At 54.8% G+C, this 20,288-nt stretch overlaps 1 protein-coding gene across 1 annotated transcript; it reads left to right on the top strand.

Annotated features, from left to right (window-relative positions):
• Positions 1-3,405: 3,405 nt before the first annotated feature.
• On the top strand, positions 3,406-20,044 carry PDE4C (phosphodiesterase 4C; the record flags this gene model as incomplete). Its single annotated transcript, XM_081076907.1, is given in 16 exon segments — positions 3,406-3,556; positions 3,559-3,640; positions 11,319-11,510; positions 12,067-12,103; positions 12,193-12,266; positions 12,451-12,503; positions 12,844-12,956; positions 13,035-13,128; positions 13,658-13,821; positions 14,015-14,113; positions 14,505-14,669; positions 14,749-14,848; positions 15,481-15,635; positions 16,983-17,105; positions 17,369-17,551; positions 18,029-20,044. Coding segments are annotated over 16 exon segments (2,172 nt in total). The 3' UTR covers positions 18,416-20,044.
• Positions 20,045-20,288: the final 244 nt, after the last annotated feature.

Below are 20,288 nucleotides of genomic sequence, written 5' to 3'. Positions count from 1 at the left end.
GGCATGCTCGCCCTAGACCACACAGCATGAATTGAACCCAGCTCAGATTTGTTGGGCTGGAGAGCTCACTCTCTGGATTCATCAATTCAACCTGATTGTTTGATTTTAAAATGTCTTAAGTGTTTACTCAGAGCATGCCTACAAACATCTCCTTTAATTTCTCCTATACAGTCCTTCCTTCAAGAAATAAACTGACTCTCAGAATCCAGAATCCCATCTCTACCATTTATTTACCAACTGCAACCTTGGACAATTACCAAACCTCTGAGCCTCAGTTCCCTTATTTGTAATATGAAGATAATGGTATAAAATGGCTTTATTGTGCCCTCGAGAGCTTGTACACTCAAGGGTCTGCAAGGGATCCTTAGAACAGTACCTATGTGGAGTGAGAGTGCAAGAAAGATTACCTATCGGTACTGTCCTTGTTATTCACTTGCTTACTTACTGCATGTTTTAGTTTTATATTTTGATCAATAATGTACATAGGATAGAATACCATTACAATGAATATTATTATAGCAAATAGCAGTATATATTACATGTTATAAATAATAAATATATTATGTATTAATTAATAAATAATTATTTCTGCAATGACTGTAATGGGCCAGACACTATTTGCACCCTGCAAGGTTGAGGTCCAACTTCCCATTTCATAGATGGGGCTCAGAGAATTAAAATCAGGGGATAAGTAGGGCTGAGACACAGCTCTCTGGGCCAGTCCAGGTATTTGGGTGAGGGAATCTCAGAGCCTCATGGTCCCCAGGGTCCCAGGGAGGTCCCAGGACTGGAAACACTAATGTCTTGCCACTGTCTCCCCAGCGGGTCCAAGAGTCTGCAGATTCTAGCTCAGCCCCCATGAGTCCCCTTGGCAGTGATATCATCCGGAGATGCTTCTCGTTGCTGCCACCACTGTCGAACCACCTCGGGCATCCTGGAGAGACTGAGCCCAGCGCTTGTGTGGTATTTACCATCGGAGCTCGAGGAACAGAGCAAAGCCACGGCCCAGCTGCAGGCAGGTGAGGAGGCAAATGGGGATCAAGGGGGCTGGTCCTAAGAGAGAAAAGCATCTCGTCTAGCTGGGCCTTTCATGAACTTGTTCAGAAAGCATTTATTAAGCACCTACTATGTGCCAGGCCCTGTACTGAGGACACAGCCATGGGCAAGCAGGTGCTCACAGGCTGATGGTGGAGACAGATTCATATCAGCTGGAGAGATCAGAGTGCCATGGAGCCTGGAGGAGACTTCTGACCCAGCATTGGGGGGGATAGGGGGTGAGGAAGGACTGCTTGGAAAAGGTGGCATCTAAGCTTAGCCTGAAGGATGAAGAGAAGTCAGCCAGGAGGAGCACAGGGAAGGGTATGCCCATTAGAAGGAACAGATTGTGCAAAGCCTCAGACTTAAGAGGATCAGGTGTATGAGAAGCTGAATACAGATTCGTGTGGTTGAAGGGTGGGAGGGGAGCCTGAGGAGTTGGTCAGGGGCTGGACCACACAAGACCTCATGGAGTGCAATAGGGAAAACCATAGGTGGATTTTCAAGGAGTGAGTTGTATGATTGGCATTTAAAAAAATTCCCTGTGGCTGCTGCGAAGAGAACTGTCAAGGGCAGGGGTGGAAGCAGCAGTAGCCCAACAAGGAGGCAGTTCTGGACAGAAGATGATGGTGCCTGGATCAGGGCAGGAGCCACGGGCTAGAGAGAAGTAGGCAGATTCAGAAGGTATTTACGAAGTAGACACACCAGGCATTGGTGGACACCAGCAGAGGATAAGAGAAAGGGGGGCCTGGTGTGGACAGCTCCTGGTCTTTGATACTTCACAGGTGACATCCTTTTTCATCCTTGAAATGATGCCAAGAGGTGGGGACACCATCATTCTCCCGACTTTCCAGAATAGAAAGCAAGGCTTTGGGTGGAGACGTGATAGCTAGCCAGCATCCGCACCCACGTCCCCCACCTCTGGGCCAAGTTGTCCTTCGCCGTCAGTTTTGGAGGGTAGGGGATTGAGAGGGAGGGCAGGGACTGAACCATGAAAGGAAAGTACAGAGAAGAGTCTTTTGTTTTGCATCACCCAACAAGATGTGACAGTCCTGGGGCTTGATCTTGATCTTGGGCTCCCTGGCCCAAACATTTTCCACTTCTCCAAACTGGGGACACAACTAGGGTGCAGTCTCCAGAGGTAATAGCCTCCTGAGCCCTCTGAAAAGATGAGGACTCTTCCTGCTCCCAAATGTGCTGCATCAAGTGGCCCCAAAGAGCCCAGAGCCCACACTGCCCAGGCCTGTTCTTGTCCACACTTACTTCTGATAACCATGATAGAAAACTTTCACCCTCCCTTTGCCACTCTCAGGAAATTATCCGTGAGATTAGAATGCCTGGTGGGCAGGACCTTGAGTTTCTAGAACTAGGGAAGGAAGGGGCAGGTCTGTGAGGGAGGGCCCGGGCTGTCACAGGGCAAATGAGATCTTGCTGTTTCTGATGAGGGTCTGGGCATTTGTGTGGCTATAAAAGGGTGCCCCTCTCCACCTACTGTCACTGTTGACAGGCCCAGCCAGAGGCAGTGCCCCAGACATGTGAGAGTGCTGCCACAGCCCTCCCCATTTCTCTATCCTTCCCGGCTCCCTGCCTGGCATGGGTGGGGGGGATGTATTAAGACTCCAAAGAAACCCCACCTAGGGCTGAACTGCTAAGCCTACCTTCCTGAGCTTGATGGAAAGACCGCCATTTGAGCTTACCTCTGAAGACCACAGCCCTTGACTCTGCTTCCAGACTCCTCTTGCTACGGTCACTGGGGAGGGTTGAGGACCCGCCGCTGTTAAGCTTTCAGCACCTCTGGGGCGGACGGCGCCCTGATCTGAAAGTGCTTTGGAACCGGTCTCCCTGCCCTGGCTTCAGCACCAATAGGTAGCAGACACTCCCTCGCTATCTCATCCACCCGGCGCCCCTGAATCTACTACCTTTGCCCCTTTCAACATCAAAAGCAGGGACAGAGCCTTGTCACTGGGGGCCTCCCAAGACTCTGTCTCCCTGCTCTCCATTTGGCAGCAAGAGTGAGGGCAATTTCTGTCTTCTCCATTCCAAGCGCATGTCTTGATTTTTTCTTGTTCAGCAGTAGAAGAAACAGCAGATCATTCTCAGCGCGGGGGGTCTCCCCAGCCCCTCTCTCCAACCCCCACGCCCAAGTTCTTTTTCCTCCGCTATCCTTCAGCACCACTGGGCACGGACAGCTCCCCTGTGTCAGCCCCACCGTGAGCCCCTGTTTCTACCTTCTCCCTCTCAGTACCGCCTGTGCGGACAGCTCCTCACTGTCGCCTCCACCCCTGGCCCTGGCCTGACCTGGGCACAGACACTCCTCGCTCCCGGGGACCGCTCCCACACCCTGCTCTCTCTGCTCCCCTCCTCTGGCGCATGGAGACCTCGGGGGTCCAAGAAGGGCCAGAGGCATCCAGCGAGCTGAACTGCGCTCTCAGCCTCCAACATTTAGCCCGATCCCCGAAACACCTGTGGCGGCAGCTGCGGCGCCCCATCCGCATAGAGCAGCCTTTCCACTCGGACCCGGACAAGGCCGCAGCGACTGGGACCGGGACCTCAGGCCCCGGCTCGGGAAGTGGCGGCGTTCCTGGCCCACCTCCTTCCACAGGCGGTAGGTGTGGGGGGGCCCTCCCTCGGCGTGGGGGAAGGGCGCGCAGGGCCTGGCAGGAGTGGGGGAGGGTCTTTGTTTCTTCAGGGAGCGGAGATCTCTGAGGCTTAGCTGAGGTTGGTGCTTTGGAGGAAAAAGCTGGTTTTGTGTGGAGTGGAGCTGGGGGTAGAAGTGTGTGCCCGGCTGTGCCAGGTGCAGTTGCCTCTGAGTGTGTGTGTGAGAGTGAGCAGCTGCCACCTTGTGTGTGCTCTGACCTGCTGTGAGACTTTCCACAGCCAGCCGCATCTCTGTGGGTGACCAGACGTATTGTGGTGCATGTACACCGGTTATGTATGTATCTGCGTGTTTCCCCTTGTGTTGCCTGTGGGTGTGTGGACGGGGGGACTGTCCTCGCTCCGGGAGAATCTTCAGGTGTTTGTGGGGTCGTGGCCACCTGGAATATCTGAGAGGGCCAGGGCAGGTGGTCCACAGCCCTGGGGGGAGGAGCCGCCTCTGTGGCCTGTCCTGCCACCACGGCCACCCAGCCCCCCCGCCCATGTAGCCTACAGGAGGCAAGGAAGCCTCTTGGGGAGCCTGAGCACAGGATGTTTCTTCTGTATAAAAAAGGATGAAATCAAGAGGAGGGGGGTAAAAGTGGGGGAGGGGCTGCTTCTGTTTCATATAAAAGGGGGGTGAGGAAGATAAGAGAGAGACAGAGAAACAGCAGGCACCTTGGGGGTGGCCAGAGGTAGGAGTCTCCGCCATGGCCTGAGGGCAGAGGACCAGTGTCCAGGAGCCCCAGGCCCTCCTTAGGTGGGAGGCGGAGCCAGAGAAGACCAGATCTACAGTCCTGGGCTTGAGGTCAGGCTGGTGACCTTAAATGAGTGGTTTTTCTCTCTAGACCTTCATTTTCTCTCACTTTGGTCCATGCACCTCCTGGGCCCACTGGCTTCTTGATTAACAAGCCTGGCCTAAGCCGCTAGCCTGGAGTTCTAGCAGCCCTAGGCGGCATCTGGGGCAGCTGGGCCCCATGACCCAGAGGGGTTGGAGCTATTCCCAGGTGACCCAGCAGGCCCCCAGCCCCCACCACCCAGCCCTCAGCTCCTCCTGCCCCCCCTCTCCTGGTGACTCATGATTTTCCATCTTCAAGAAAAAACAAATAGAGACTGGGTTTGGGCCCTTCTGGGGGTGGGGGGAGAGCCCACGTGGCTCTGGAAGGTTCTGAAAGGAGTGTGTTCCTGTGTGTGGGGGGTGACTGCGGGCCTGTGCGTCCTGTCCGTGGGTATATGTGCTGATGTAGGGGAGGGGCTCAGTCCTCAGGATGTTGGGTTCAAGGCCAGCCTGCTACGTGCTCCCCAGCAAGCGAGACTTCCCTGAACCTAGCATCAATGAGACTCAAACACACTTCTGTACTTTCTGCATTTTTTTGGAGAACTTTCTATAGGGGAGCTTGGTCCCCCACTGTGGCTCTCCTCCCCACTGCCCCAGGTGGATCATCTGGGTCTGGGAGGGTCCTAGCATCTCGTTCATCAAGCATTTATTAGCCACCTACTGTGTGCCAGGCCTGTACTGGGGAAACAGCCATGAGCAAGCAGGTGCTCACAGGCTGATGGTGGAGACAGACTCATACCAACTGGAGAGATCAGGGTGCCGTGGAGCCCAGAGGAGGCTTCTGACCCAGCATTGGTGGGTAGGGGGTGAGGAAGGACTGCTTGGAAGAGGTGGCATCTAAGCTTAGCCTGAAGGATGAAGAGAAGTCAGCCAGGAGGAGCACAGGGAAGGGTATGCCCATTAGAAGGAACAGATTGTGCAAAGCTTCAGACTCAAGAGGATCAGGTGTATGAGGAGCTGAATACAGATTAGTGTGGCTGGAGGGTGGGAGTGGAGGCTCTCTATTTATTTCTTAAGCATCTATTGAACACATACTGAGTGCTGGTCCCTGAAGGCACAGCTGGGAGCAAGGCAGACCTTGTCCTATTCTTGAGAGGCTGGTGGGCAAGGCAGAAACAAATCAAATAATCATTATACAAAATGTGAAATTGAACCTGTGAGAGGAGGGTGCTTTGAGAATATTTCTCTGGCTGGTCAAGGAGGGCTTCCTGGAGGGGGTGATTCTCCAGCTGTGACCTGAAAGATGAAGATTCAGCAGTGGAAGAGTGTTTGGGCAAGGGCATGGGGTGGGAATGAGCCTGGCTGGTTCTAGGAACAGCAAGGAACAGGGATGAAACTGGAGCAGAGTGAGCCAAGAGGAAAGGGGCAGGGTGGCCAGCAGGGGTCAAGCCTCACAAGAACTCCTGGAGAGGTATAGATTCAGATGAGGGGGCAATGGGGAGCCATAGGAGAGTGTGGAGCAGAGGAGGGTGAGATCAAAACCATGTGAGCATCTACGAATGTGACTCAGCCCCCACTCTCTTATCTCTGTCCAGACTCTCCATGGGGACTTGGGAAAGTCATCTCTCCTCTCCAGATCTCAGTTTGTCTGTAAAATGGGCATAACAGCACCTACTTCCTGTCTCGCTGGGGCCACCTAGTGGCAAAGGAGAAAAGTGCCTGCCCAGGGCAGGGATGCTCAAATGGGGGAAATAGAGACAGTGACACGATAAGGGCACCAGAGACTGCTGGGCACCTCCGCAGGTCATGCAGCACATAGGGACACCCCTCCTTCAGCCTCTGCCCTTTGCAGGGCAGGGTTTGGGGTCTCCCAGGGTCAGGCAGGTCAGAATTCCAATGCTGAGTCCCAGCTCTGTGGCTCAGATTCTCCATCCAAAAAGCTATTAATATCTCATTACTGTTAAAACTGTTAATAAAATATTTACAGTTGAATCTATTAGTGAAACATTAATATGAAACTATTGATAAAATATTAATGTCAGAGAAGCCTCTGGGACTTCAGAGGAGATGGAGCCAGTTAAGCATTACGTGGGAGAGGGCTCAGGCCAGGGATCTCACAAGCTCTACCACTCATGGCTGTGTGGCCTCAGCCAAGTGAACATACCTCTCTGTGTTTCAGTTTCCCCATTCCCTAAATGAGCATAATAGTCCCCACTTTTGGGAGTTGCTCCAAAAATCAAGTGACTTTTACATGCACAGCCCTTGGCTCAGAGCCAGGCAAGTAGGAAGCACTGTTTGTAGTTATGTGTTTAGTCTTAACCTTCCATTTCACATCTGTGACTTCAGGGGAGGGACTGAATCCCTCTGTGCCTCAGTTTCTCCTTGGGGACATGAGGCTATGCAAGCCCTTCCCGTGGGACTAGGGTGGTGTCAAGACTCCTTGGACAGACTCTGACCCCAGTGTCTCCATCAGGCCAATCCTGGCAGCCTCTAGCCCTTGGGGACCGGCTATAATTAGGTGCAGCCACAGCAGCTCCAGATGGTATTTTTGTTTTGGGGACAGTGAGTCTGGTTCCCACCAGGTGTCTGGTTGCAGGGCCATGGGGACAGAAGGGGGCTCCTGGCCAGGCGCTCGGGACTCCTTGTCCTCCTGAGCCCCAGCCTGACCCCTCTCTGAGGCTCCACTTTCTCATCTGTACAATGGGGATAATAGTGTGGCTGTGAGGTCAGGAGAGGGTCAGGGTTTCCTCCCTGTGGCACATCATGTTCCCCCACTGAAGCCCTGATCACCCCAAGCCGTATCTCATATTCTCCTAAGTGTGCCAGACATGTGGGTGCCCCACAACCGGTTCAGTCCCCCAGGGGCAAGGTCCAGGCAGTGGGGGATGTCATCCCACAGCAGGGGCACCATTGGGCTCAGAGCTTCTGTGTGGCCTCAGCTGGGAGACCCAGCCTCCCTGGGCCTCGGTGGCCTCTGCCTGTGACACAGGCGTTCCAGTTCCTGCCTCTGAGTGTGACACCCTCTGAAACTTGATTTCCTTTCCTGAAGAACAGGGCAGGGGCACCCCGACCCCAGCATTCCAAGAGTAGAACACCTGGTATAGGCCCCTGAATCTCCCCAGACAACAAAGGTGAGGCCTCCCTTGCCAGCCCCCCCAGGGTCCTTCTTGGGGCAGGGTGAGGTAGCTGATGATGCTTCCCAGAACGGAAGGTCTGGCAGGAGTGGAGTGCGGATGTTTGTCCAGTGGAGACAGCAAGAGAGGGGAAAGGATCCAGAGACAGGGCCTGGGGAGTGTCAGAGCAGGGGACAGGGGTCATGTGGGAACTTGTGAAGGGGGACTAGAAGAGGGGGAGCTGGTTTCAAGCCCCACTTTCCTGTCCTGAAGCTTTGTGTTAGTTACCACCTATGTCTCAGTGTCCCTACCTGGTAAAGGAGTAAGAGTTTGTTGTTTCTGGGCAGCCCCTCGGTGCTCTGGCCCTTGGTTTCTCCATCTGGAAAATGGACAGAGTGGGACTGGCATCTCTGTGTGGGATCTGGGCAGCCCCTCAGCAAACTCCCTGCCTCCAGTGCTCTGCTCATAATGGAAAGTGCTTCCCTTTCTGATTTCGGTGTCTCACTCTTTTCAGCCAAGTTAGCTCAGTGAGTTGCATTAATGTGGGACATGTTGACAGAGGAAAACGGCGAAAGATCAGGGTTCTGGGCCGCCCTCAAAGAGGGGAAGCAGAGTGGCTCCGGGCCTTGTGCCTCAGTTTCCCTGTTTGTCCCCGTGGAGGCGTCCCAGAGCGGTGCAGCGGTGAGGAGGGGCGGGTGCGCCCTCTGCCCTCTCCTCACCAGCTCCGCCCCCGCGGCTGTCCAGAAAAGGTCCCGCGCAGTCTGCACTCTGTCCAGCCTTCACGCTGTCGCAGTGATGCAGGTCCCCACCGCGCCCACCCCGACCCCTGGGACTGACTCCCCCAAGGAGTCCCCGCGCGGTTCTCCGGGGCTCTTCAGGAAGCTCCTGGTGAACCAGAGCATTCGCCTGCAGCGGCGCTTCACCGTGGCCCATCCGCTGTGGTGAGGCGAGAGGAGGGCTGGAAGGTCCCTGGAACCACCCGGCTGGAGGTGGGAAGGGCACTGTCAGGGCAGGGGGGTCAGAGCATGGACGCTCTGCTCCTCCAGCTCTTTCTCGGTATCTCTTTCCCCGTCCTATCTCTGTTTCTCGCAGATGGTGACTCTGTCTCTCCATCTCTGTCTCCCTCCACCCGCTGTCTGGACGCAGGCGGGGAGGGGGGTGGGGAACCAGCCGCTGTCGCTTTCCAGCTGTGCGGCCCAGAGCAGGACGGGCTGAGACTCACTTCTCCTCCTGACCCTTTGGCCGGGGGCAGGCAGCCTGAGAGTCCCGGCAGTGAGGGTCACTACTCCCCTTGGTGTCCCCTCCATCCATCCTGGCTCTGGTGAAGAAATGGCCTGGGGGCTTCACGGGAAACCCTGGGTGTTCCGGGAGGAAGATCTGGTTTGGTGGGGGCTTTTGAGGCAGAGTGTGCCTAGTAGAAGAGAATAGTTGCATGTCCCAGGCTGTCAGCGGACCCGCGCGGCCTCACTCGGTGGCGTCCTCGAAAGACTCCTCACCGCTGTGGGTTCAAATCCCGACCCTTCACAAAACCACTGTGACTTCGCAGCGGCACAGGGGCGAGGCTGGGGTCAGAGGTGGGGCTTGTGGGCACCGACTATGTCTGTTACATTGCTCTGGGTTAGTGCTGCATTCGCACCCCCTTGATAATTTGGCAGCTGGAGGTCTCTTCTCCAAAGTCACATGGTGGCCAATGACAGCTGGCGGGGGTGGGTACAATCGTGACCGTGGCCCCCTGATGGTGCTATTGCAGTCCGGGAGTTGGGTCCCGGGCCTTGAAAAGCGCCCCCATTGCATCAGACGCCTGCGAAGGGTAGTCCCTGCCCAGGGTTCTGGAGACACGGCAGGGGCGTCGAGGGAGTGCCCTCGGGTCTCAGAAGGTGAAGGTGGAGGATGGCGGGTCCCTCCGAGGACCCCGTGCCTCACTTTACGTGTCTAACCGATAGACAGAGGCGCCTTTCCCACAGTCAGGGCGACCTCACCACGCGCCGCTAGCGTCACGGAACCACCGCCTGACCTCCCCCCACTCCCCATCCCCCGCTCCTGGTAGTTTAAAGCAGAAAGAAAAATAGCTTCCCCCGCGGCGACCAGACCTTAACCCTCTGTGCCCGCTCCTTGGATTCGAACCCAGCACCCTGTGGCCTCCCCCGGCCTCAGGTTCCCTAATTATTCATAGATGCGCTTTCCCAGAACCTTTGAGGAGAGGCGGGAAGGGTCGCTACCCCGAGGCCTCCCCCTCGGAGGACGGATTAGGGTATCCTCTGCTAGCCGACCCCTAGGAGCGTCCCTCCGCCCTCCCCCGCGACCCTGCCAGGCAGGGAAGGGTTAAGAAGCCCTGCCCTTCCTGTGACGTCACGAAATGGGCGCGCGCGCGTGGCCGGGGCTTCTCTTGGAGTCGCTGAAGCCAAACTGGCTGAGAGCAGTCGGACAGAGCCGAGCACGTCCGAACTTAACTGAGTGAGGCCGGACATAGCCGAACTTTCCCAAACGTATCCGAACCTGCCCGAGCGCGGTCGGACGTAGCTAAGTTCTACCGAACTCACCCAACCGAATTCAGCTGGACCAGGTCCAACCCTGTGTGATCAGCTAGAATTTAGTCAAACCCGGCCCTGCTTGACCTAGCTAGCCCGAATCCAGCTGAACCAGAGAGAATCCAGCCGAATCCCGTGATGGGGTCACCTGGCGGAGGATCAGGTGGACACTGGCTCTTGGCCAGAAGCCCCAAGTCGTGGGTGGTCCCTGTGTCTCCCTGTCTCCTTCCTGACACCCTCTCAAATCCCCTGACCCATAGGCAACCCCTTTGCTCGGTTGCTAACACGCCCTCCAGCACCTCTGTTCTCGCCCCACACCCCCTCCCACTCTCTGATCGCTGACCCCACTGGGAATGAGCATAGATCCCCCCTTACTCAGTCAGAGTGTGGTGGGAGGGAGAGGCAGGACTGAGAGCTGGGAAGTGGGGAATGGAGGTTGCCTGGAGATGGGGGCGTTGTGGGGAGGAGGATGGTCTCCTGGGAAGAGGGCGCAGCCTGTGCCAAGGCCGGGAGGAGGAAGTGAACAGTCAGGGCATACCCGAAAATGAAGCAGGGGAGTCCGGGAGTGGGCCAGATTGAGGAGGGCCACGTAGGCTGAGGGTAGGGTCTGGGGCTGGGGGAGGGGACAGGTGATCCAAGGCCTGAACAAAGCTGGTTGGGGTTGAGGGAAGGTGCGCGGTGGTCTCCTGGCTGTGGGGGGCCTTGGAACTGGCAGGATCTAGGCAGGACCCAGGCCCCTCCACAGAGGGGAGCCGAGAAAGTCATTTCCAGTTCCTGTGAACTTACCATGCGATCTGGAACTCTGTTTCTTCCTTAGTAGTATGGGTGCCTCGTGAACTCCATCAGTGAACTCCTTAAAAGTGACCTCAGAGAAGAGTCTACCATGCTCATATTAGATGTGGGGTGGCTGATGTCCAGAGAAAAGCTGAGACCTACCAATGGTCTCATGCAGCCACTTGGGGAGAGACCTGAAACTCAGATCCTGGAGTCCAGATTCGTCCTAGTGGAAAGACTGGGTACAGATGTGCAGACCAAGGCATAAGGGGTGCGGGGTCCCTGAGTACAGGCACTGAATAGAGGTGTGACTGTGGGGCAGGTGAACAAACCGAAGGCTACTCCTGCCCGGTCCACCATGTGACCTTAGAGCAAATGAGGCAGAACAGATATGGGCCACCACTAGCCATCAGCTTGCCAGGATCCTCATTCTGACCACGCCACCTCTGCTTCCAGCTTTGACCTGGACAATGGGCTCTCATGCAGGAGAAGCGCCCTGGACCCTCAGTCAGGGCCTGGCCTTGGCCGGGTGGTCCAGACCCCTGGCCAGTACAGTCAGCGGCGAGAATCCTTCCTGTATCGCTCCGACAGTGACTATCAACTCTCACCTAAGGCCATGTCCCGGAACTCTTCTGTGGCCAGCGACCTGTGAGTCCAAGGCTGGTGGGATGACACCTCCTTGTCTCTTCTTCCTTCCTTTATTTCTCCATTCAGCACACCTCCTTCAAATGGCCATTTGAACTGGGCTTTGAAGTTTAAGTAAGAGTTCGGCAAGGCAGCTCACGTATTCAGTTGAGCATACCTAGAATGATATATGGTGATCTTCTGTGCTGGAATTTAGGCTGGGGTTGGGTGGCAATCCAGAAACATTAAGTACAATTGGCAGCAACTGAAAAAATACCTTGATTTGAGCTTCCCAGTAGCCATAATGCAAAGGGAAATATAATATCTGTCTTCTAACACCCCTCCTGCCCTGGACTCAGTTTCCCCATTTGTGAGGTAGGCATAAAGTGGTAGGAGGGGCTGTGGTGGGTTTCAGGGGAGAGTCAAGTGACGGGAGCCCAGGGACCAATAGGACACCCCAAGGAGGAGTTGTGAAGGAACTATGTGCTCAGCTGAGGGCATAGTGTGAGCAAAAGCTGGAATATGGGAACGCGCAGGAGGTCTCCCTGGTCACCCTTTCTGATGTCCCATCTCCCCACAGACATGGAGAAGACATGATAGTGACACCCTTTGCCCAGGTGAGTGCCCACTCCTCCCTCTCCCCGTGTGAGCCATGCAGGCAGAGTCGACCCTCCCTTTGCAGTTCTGATCATACCCCTTCCGACAGGTCCTGGCCAGTCTGCGGACAGTTCGGAGCAACGTTGCGGTGCTAGCCCACCTGCAAGGCCACATGGCAGCCAAGTATGCAGGGGATGGGCGGGGGTGGGGCCTGGCAAGGAGGAGAGGCCTACAGGTGCAGCACCGGGGAGGGGCTGTGGAAGAGAAGGGCAGGGCCAAGATGAGGGGGTGGAGCAGGCACACAAGATGGGCTGGGGGCGGGGCCAAATGGGTGAGGCGGGCCACCCCTGAGCGGACTGTACTGCAGGCAAACATCCATCGGGAACCCTCCATCTGGCAGTCAGCCCCCTCCACCTACAGGTAATGCTCCGGCTCCTACCCCTTGCTCCCACTGTGGGTACTGCTGTGAATTTCCTCCCCAAAGTGATCTCCCCTGCCCCTGAGTTCTTAGGCTGTGCTCATTGTAACCCCTTAAAACACCCTCGGGGATAGAGTCTTATGGGGTGGCTGAGGCCCAGAGAAGGGCAGAGACCTGCCCATGGTCACACAGCCACTTGGGGACAGATCGGCAACTCAAATCTTGGGGTCCTGAGTGGCCCCATTGGGAAGGGCTCCAGAGTCCAAATGTAGAGAGGGAGGCATAAGGGACATGGAATCCCTGAGTGGGGTGGGGCAGGCCCCTCACTGACTCTGCCCCCAGAGGACACTGGGCAGAAGCTGGCTTTGGAGACATTGAGCGAGCTGGACTGGTGTCTGGATCAGCTGGAGACATTGCAGACGCGGCACTCGGTGGGGGAGATGGCCTCCAACAAGGTGAGTAGGACCAGAGGCCAATATCACCTGCCTCCGCCCCCAGTGTCCCCTCATCACTGTCCTTACTTTGCCCTGCAGTTCAAGAGGATGTTGAACCGGGAGTTGACTCACCTGTCTGAAACCAGCCGTTCTGGGAACCAGGTGTCCGAGTACATCTCCCAAACCTTCCTGGGTGAGCTGTGGTGGGTCACTGTATGGGCAACATTACAGAGGTAGGAAGAAGGAAGAAAAGAAAGACTTCTATTGCAGAGCTCAGTTTGGGGAAGACAGAGCCAGACGTGAACACCCCCAGCTACATGAGTGAAGGCTGGACCAGAGGGAGGAACAGGAGGAACTTTTAGGAAGAGGAGGACATTAAAGCTAGAGTTTTGAAGCATTAGTAGAAGTTTTCTAAGAAGGAGATGGAGGAAACCAGATAGCTGGGTCTTCAGCTTGGGAGATGGAAAGGACATTGGGCTGTTTGGGGAAAAATACTGAGCCCAAGGGGCCATGTCCAGTAGAAGTGGTCACCAAGATCAGCCATGAACAGAAGAAAGGGGTAGCTACAGTCCAGACAGGAACTTTACTCTGAGCTTACTTTGATCCAGGTGAAAAGAAATAGGTTGATCCCAAGGCTTTGCAAAGTCCGGGACCTGAGGCTAGGCAGGACAATTCTAGCAGGTAATTTGGCTTCTCTGAGCCCCACCCTGCCCTGCCTACAGACCAGCAGACTGAGGTGGAGTTGCCCACGGGAACCCCCACAGAGCCCCTGAGGCCCATGTCCCAGATCAACAGCCTGCGTGGGCTCCCCCACAGTGCCAGCCTCTCCACAGCAACCATCCCACGCTTTGGGGTCCAGACTGACCAGGAGGGGCAACTGGCCAAGGTGGGTCCCCAACCAGAATGCTGAGACCCGGGTTTGAGTCCTGGAACTATTCGGATGCCCTATCTTAGGCCTCAATTTGTCCATCTGTGTACTGGGCAAATGGGGCTGAATATAAGTCCTAGGGTCTGAGGGGCTGCAGGTCCAGATCTGGGGAAGTTGGGCTGGGGTCAAGCTCTAATTCTTCAAATTTTAGGAACTAGAAGATACCAATAAGTGGGGGCTTGACGTATTCAAGGTGGCGGAGCTAAGTGGAAACCGGCCTCTCACAGCTATCATATTTAGCATCTTTCAGGTATTTCCTGTGCCCTTGGCTTCCAATACCCTTGGGTTTTCTTCACCCCTCCCTACCTCAAAACCTCAGGGATACATATACTTCAACTCCTCCCTAACTCCCCTGTATGGGATCATTTGAGCAGGGCATTGAAGGATGAATAGGAGTTTGCTAGGTTGTACAATTCATTGCTGATTGTCAACAAGCCTCAGCCCTGGGCCAATGCCTGGATAGAACAACTGTGGGGGTCAGGGATGGACCAGAGAGGAAGGACAGAGACAAAGTGAGTTCAGAATTGAAGGCATCCTGGAAGAGGGGGCATTTGTGAGATGGATAGGAGTTCAGAAGGAGAGAAGGCGTAAGAACAGGACCCAGAGGCTGAGGTCCTGACTGGGGACCTGTGATGGACCAGGAACGGGACCTGCTGAAGACATTTCAGATCCCAGCGGACACACTTGTCACTTACCTGTTGACCCTGGAGGATCACTACCATGCCGATGTGGCCTACCACAATAGTCTGCACGCCGCCGATGTGGCCCAGTCCGCGCATGTGCTTCTGGCCACACCTGCACTTGAGGTATGGCCCTGTGGGCAGCCTAGGCAGGTACAGGGTGCAGGGAGCCTGCCCCTCACCTATTCTGTCTGTGCCCACTCAGGCCGTGTTCACAGACCTGGAAGTCCTGGCCGCCATCTTTGCAAGTGCCATCCATGATGTGGACCATCCTGGGGTCTCCAACCAGTTTCTCATTAACACCAGTGAGTCAGGGGACCCTGCCTCCACCTGTCAATCATGTGATCTCCGGCAGTCCCATCCCTGCGTTGAGCCTGGTCTCCCTGTTCATGAAAAGTTGTGACAATCTTCTCTCCCTTAGATTCTCAGAGTGGGTCCAAGTATACACTCAATAAATGAGAGAATAACAAATGTGACAGACCTGTCCTGGGCCCACTGAGATTTTAAAGTTTAGGGTCCTTTGAAATATCTGAAAAACTCAGTTAATAAGTAATTATTGGGCACCTCTTGTATGTAAATGACCCAGGAGAGCAGGGGATGAGAGTGGAGACCTCTCATTCGAGGATCGCAGAATCTAATTAGATGAAAACTCAGTTGTTCATTCAATCAGCACTCATTATGCACTGTCCCCTGCCATGCCAAGTCCTCAAGGAGTCCCCAGTCTCAAGGAGGCAGAGCAGAACACAGACGCCCCCAGCCCTGTGGAGTCAGGACATGGACAGAGGGAGAGACAGGACCCCAGAAAGCTTCCCGGAGGGGGAGGGCATTGGAGTTAGGGCTTCAGTACATGAGTAGGAGTTTGCCAAGTATTCACCAAACCTGCCTTTGTGGAGTGAGTTGGGGGCGCAGTTCTTGATGCTCTCCACCTCCCCCCCAGACTCAGAGCTCGCGCTTATGTACAATGATGCCTCAGTACTGGAGAACCACCACCTGGCTGTGGGCTTTAAGCTACTGCAGGCAGACAACTGTGACATCTTCCAGAACCTCAGCACCAAGCAGCGGCTGAGTCTGCGCAGGATGGTCATTGACATGGTGAGGCTACAGAGATGGATGCAGTGGGGCAATCTGGGCCTGGCTGGGGGTTCAGTCAGACCTGGACATGTCCCTATTCTGAGTCTGAGCTTCCTGGTCTGTAAAATGAGGTAATGACCTTCCAAGCCCTAGGTGGGGTGTCCAAGTCCTAGGTCCTAGCTGTGGTTACAGACAATTGATGTGGAAACTGAACTTCTGGGGTTTCAGGTGCAACTTTTTCTGAGCCTTTAGTCTGTCGATTTGATATTTTTCAGGCTGGAAGATACCAGTAAATTTTGGGGTCTTGTGCCACATCCATTCATTTTACAAGCATTTATTGAGCAACTATTGTGTGCTTGCCCTGTTCAATGACCAAGACAGTTCTGGTCTTTCTGAGACTCTGCTTTGTGGGGGGAGATGGACATGTGGGTGGGAGCCATGATGGAGAGCCATAGGCAGAGCTGTGATGGAGAGATGCTCAAGGTCAAGTAGGGGTTCCCCAGGAAGAAACACTGAAGCTGGGCCCTGCAGGGTGGAGAGGGCCATGGGTTTGGGAGGAGTGTTCCCAGTAGAGGGAACAGCATGTGGGGAGGGCTCAGAGGAAATCAAGGATCTAAGGGAAGAGGAACTAAAAGTTTGGTGAGACAGAGTCGGGGCCTTGGGCGGTGAGCACCCCAGTGGGAACATCATTTATGGCAGATGGAAGGTTTGGGAAGAAGTTTTGAGACTTATCAGATTCTCAGAGTAGCCCATGGGCCATGTGTGGGTCACTTCTGGGCTGGGTCCACATGAGCCCGGCAAAGTTCATTTTTAAACAGCCAGAGTGCCCTCCAAATGGCTGAAAACAGCTCTCCCAGACACGTAGTGGCCATAGGGAGGTTTGGGGAGCACCAAGTCAGGTCCCTCTCAGTTTCAAGTTCACCTGTGGCCCCCATGTCCCTCTGGATAAGTCCCCCACTCCTCTCTGAAGCCCTCTCCACTCCCACCACCCTCCACTGCCCTTGTGTTCTCTTGCTCTAGCCATAACTGCCTTCTCTATGTTCCTCAGCTTATCCAGCCCCAGGGCCTTTGCACAGGCCATGTCCTGGGCTGGGCCTCCCTGCCGCCCTCAGGCACATCTCACCTCAGCTCCCACATTTAATCTCTAACAGGTGGGTTGCACTGTGTGAACCCAACAGCCTCGGAGATGGGACCATTGACTCAATCCCTCTTGTGAGCTGGATTTGCAGCCAATCTTGTTATATCCCACCATTTCACAGATGAGGACACTGAAACCCAGAGGGCTGAGGGTCCAAGTGGGTGTGATGTCTGGGAATGAGGGGCAGGAGCAATGCTTACTCCTGGCATGCCCCCCTCACCTGGCCCCAGGTACTGGCTACTGATATGTCCAAACACATGAATCTCCTGGCTGACCTCAAGACCATGGTGGAGACCAAGAAGGTGACGAGCCTGGGAGTCCTGTTGCTGGACAACTACTCTGACCGCATTCAGGTGTGTAGCCAGATAGACCCTGGGGCCTCAGTTTCCACGCCGCCTCTCATTTAGCTGCATTTATGAAGCATCAACAGTGCCAAACTTGAAGAAATGGAGGCACTGAGAATCATGTGATTGTGCCTCAGCCATTCCCTCCCCTCCCGGGCCTCAGTTTCCCCACCTGTAAAAGGGGTGTGTGTCCATGGTGCCAGCCTATAGGAGACGGTTAACCGGGCCTGGGGGTGTCTGGCCTGAGCCCTCCTAAGCTTCAGTCTCCCCAGGTCTTGCAGAACCTCGTGCACTGCGCTGATCTCAGCAACCCCACCAAGCCACTGCCACTGTACCGCCAGTGGACGGACCGCATCATGGCTGAGTTCTTCCAGCAGGGTGACCGTGAGCGCGAGTCAGGCCTGGACATCAGCCCCATGTGCGACAAGCATACCGCCTCGGTGGAAAAGTCCCAGGTTGGAGGGCGACAAGGAATGGGGGAGGGAAAGGAGTAGGCAAGCCGACACGTGAGTTCCGGCTTGAGCCCTGGCGGGCCAATGAGGGAGTGTGACCTAAGGGCATGGTCTGCCCTGGGCCAAGTGGAGTCAGCCTGGGCTGCAGGGAGAGGGATCTGCACTCACAGGGTTTGGAAATGTCTGTTCTGAGTAGTGTGGGGGACCCTGAAGGGGCTCTCAGTCTGGGGGACACGTACATCCAGCGATGAGGGGTTAGGGCTGAGGTGGAAGGAAAGCCTTAAAGGTTGGGAGAGTCCAGAGGTGGGGAGGGGAGGCTTCTTAAACGAAGGGTTGTTTGAAGAGGGTTTTGAAGGATGAGTAGGAGTTGGGAAATGGCATTCCAGGCAGAGAGAACAACCTGGGCAAAAGGCCTGGAGGCTGGACGGGTCTAGGTTTCAGGGTTAACCTCTTCCCCCACAAGCCTGTACCACCCTACAGGTGGGTTTCATTGACTACATCGCCCACCCGCTGTGGGAGACATGGGCTGACCTGGTCCACCCAGATGCACAGGACCTTCTGGATACACTAGAGGACAACCGCGAGTGGTACCAGAGCAAGATCCCCCCCAGCCCTGTGGAGCCCATCAGCCCAGAGCACGGCGGCCCTGACAGATTCCAATTTGAGCTGACTCTGGAGGGGGCAGAAGAAGAGGAGGAAGAGGAGAGAATGTTGGCCCAGGAGGCCTCGGCGTCCCCTGACACTGAGCTCTTATCCGCTGAGGCCAGACCAGACCCTAGGGACTTATGCCTGGACAACCAGAGGACCATGGGCAAGCCCTGCGTGGACCATGAGGGCAATGTGATGGCTGAGCCCTTTGGCACCTAACAGCCGCTGGTGAATGGGGAGACTTTCTAGGAAGAGGTCCCAAGTGACCCACGCTTTGCCTTCTCCACACAGAGGGAGACAACCAAGCTTCTAGTTATAGGCAAGTCTCAGGGTCAAATTGGAGGCGTCTGTCTGGGGTCCACTCTGACCCTGGGCTCTGCTGAGAGAGCTCTCCTCCTCCAAAGTCAGCTCTGAAGCTGGGGCTGGGTCAGGCCCAACTTCTCCAGTGATCACTTTTGAGCCACATCCATCACATTTTACTTCCATTCCTTATCAGATGTTTATTGTGCACCTACTATGTGCCAGGCCTGCACCTGCTATGTGCCTCTGGGGTAGCCCTGCACAAGGGGGTGGGGAGTCAGCTCCAAGGAGATGCTCTCCACAGGTGCCCCCTATTCATCTTCTGGGCAGCTCCCTGCAGGAGAACGGAACCTTGAATGGGGGAATTTTTGGCACCAAAGCTTTGTCCAGTCCCAAGCCTAGCTCTGGAGCTCTGGGGGAGGGTGGCAAGAGAGCAGCAAAGAGAGGGCTCTATGTGGGGGCATCTCTGAAGACTGATGTGGCCTGTCCCTGCTTGTGTATCGATTATTGCTTTAAGTCTCTGTAATTTCTGTTTTAAGGATGCCCCTGCTCCCTGTTCTCTCTGGCTGCAGGACCTCCTGCTGGTACCCACCCCCCCACACACACACATTATCCCTCTTATAGACCAGCAACAAAAATATGCAACCCCCCCCATGATGGGTCTTTGCATCTCCTGATTCTGAAGGTGCCCCAGACTCCCCGTAGGGAGGCCTTTTGGGCCTCAGTTTTCCCAGTACTTGGGGGAAACTCAGGCCCAGATCCTAGTTTGGGCCTGATCTGGTCTTATGGCCTGATCCTAGTACTTGGGTAAACTTTGGTTGAGGGGTGGTGTCTTTGACCGCCCTGAAATATCTTAGAAACGTGGGGCATTGAATGTTTCTCTAGGGTTAAATAAATCCTGTTACCCTAAACTAGCATCACACCTGCTTCACAGATGGGAAAACTGAGGCACGGAGCGGTCCTTTTGTCTGCTCAAGGCCACGTAATTGGGCGCTGGACATAAGCCAGCGGGGCACCCTGGCGGCAGGAGGTGTGGCTAATTGGGGGGGCGGGTCCTCCTCTCCTGGCCGGTTGCCCCTCCTGCATCTCACCTGTTGGAGGTCAGCCTGGGGCGGGAGTGACCTCACCCGGAGCAAACGAGTTGGCTCTGCATTCAAGTCTCAGGTTCTTTTCCAGTCTCTGGAAGGCTTAGTATTTCCCACACTCTTGCCTCCTTCCCAGAGTGCCTAAAAATGTATACGTGACACGGGTTTTTGCAGTAGCCTCTGGCTTCCAGAATAGAATAGCTGGCTTCATTCCTAAATGATTCCACTGATAATTCATCATCATCACAATTAATGATCAAATTCCACAGAGGGAGAAACGTCATCTGGGTCATGAACTTGATGCATTTCCTTCCAGACCTTTAAAAGGCAGAGATTTAGGGGATGATTATAATTTTTTCTCCCTCCCCCTTTACAAGTAATATATGTTCACCATAGAGAATTTGGAAAGAATGGAAACATAGAAAGAAGAAAATAAAATTCTGTTATAACCTCATTCATAGACCTTCTGCCTTCAGCATTTCACCTTATTTTCCTCCAGATTTTCCTCTACCTGTTCATAAGAACACTCATATAGTCCCCTTCAATTTGGGCTACAGGCATCCTCCTGCTCTCCCTTACTGATTACACTCTACCCACATTGGCTTTCCACACCCCAAGCATGGCCCCACCTCAGGGCCTTTGCACATGCTGGCCCACCAACTGTAATGCTTATCTTTCCCCTCATCCTCATCCTTTGAGTATCAGCT

This window comes from Rhinolophus hipposideros (assembly GCF_964194185.1).
Source record: "Rhinolophus hipposideros genome assembly, chromosome: 16".
Lineage (NCBI taxonomy): Eukaryota > Metazoa > Chordata > Mammalia > Chiroptera > Rhinolophidae > Rhinolophus > Rhinolophus hipposideros.
Note: the sequence above shows the minus strand (reverse complement) of the source record. Positions and strands in the feature narration are given on the sequence as shown.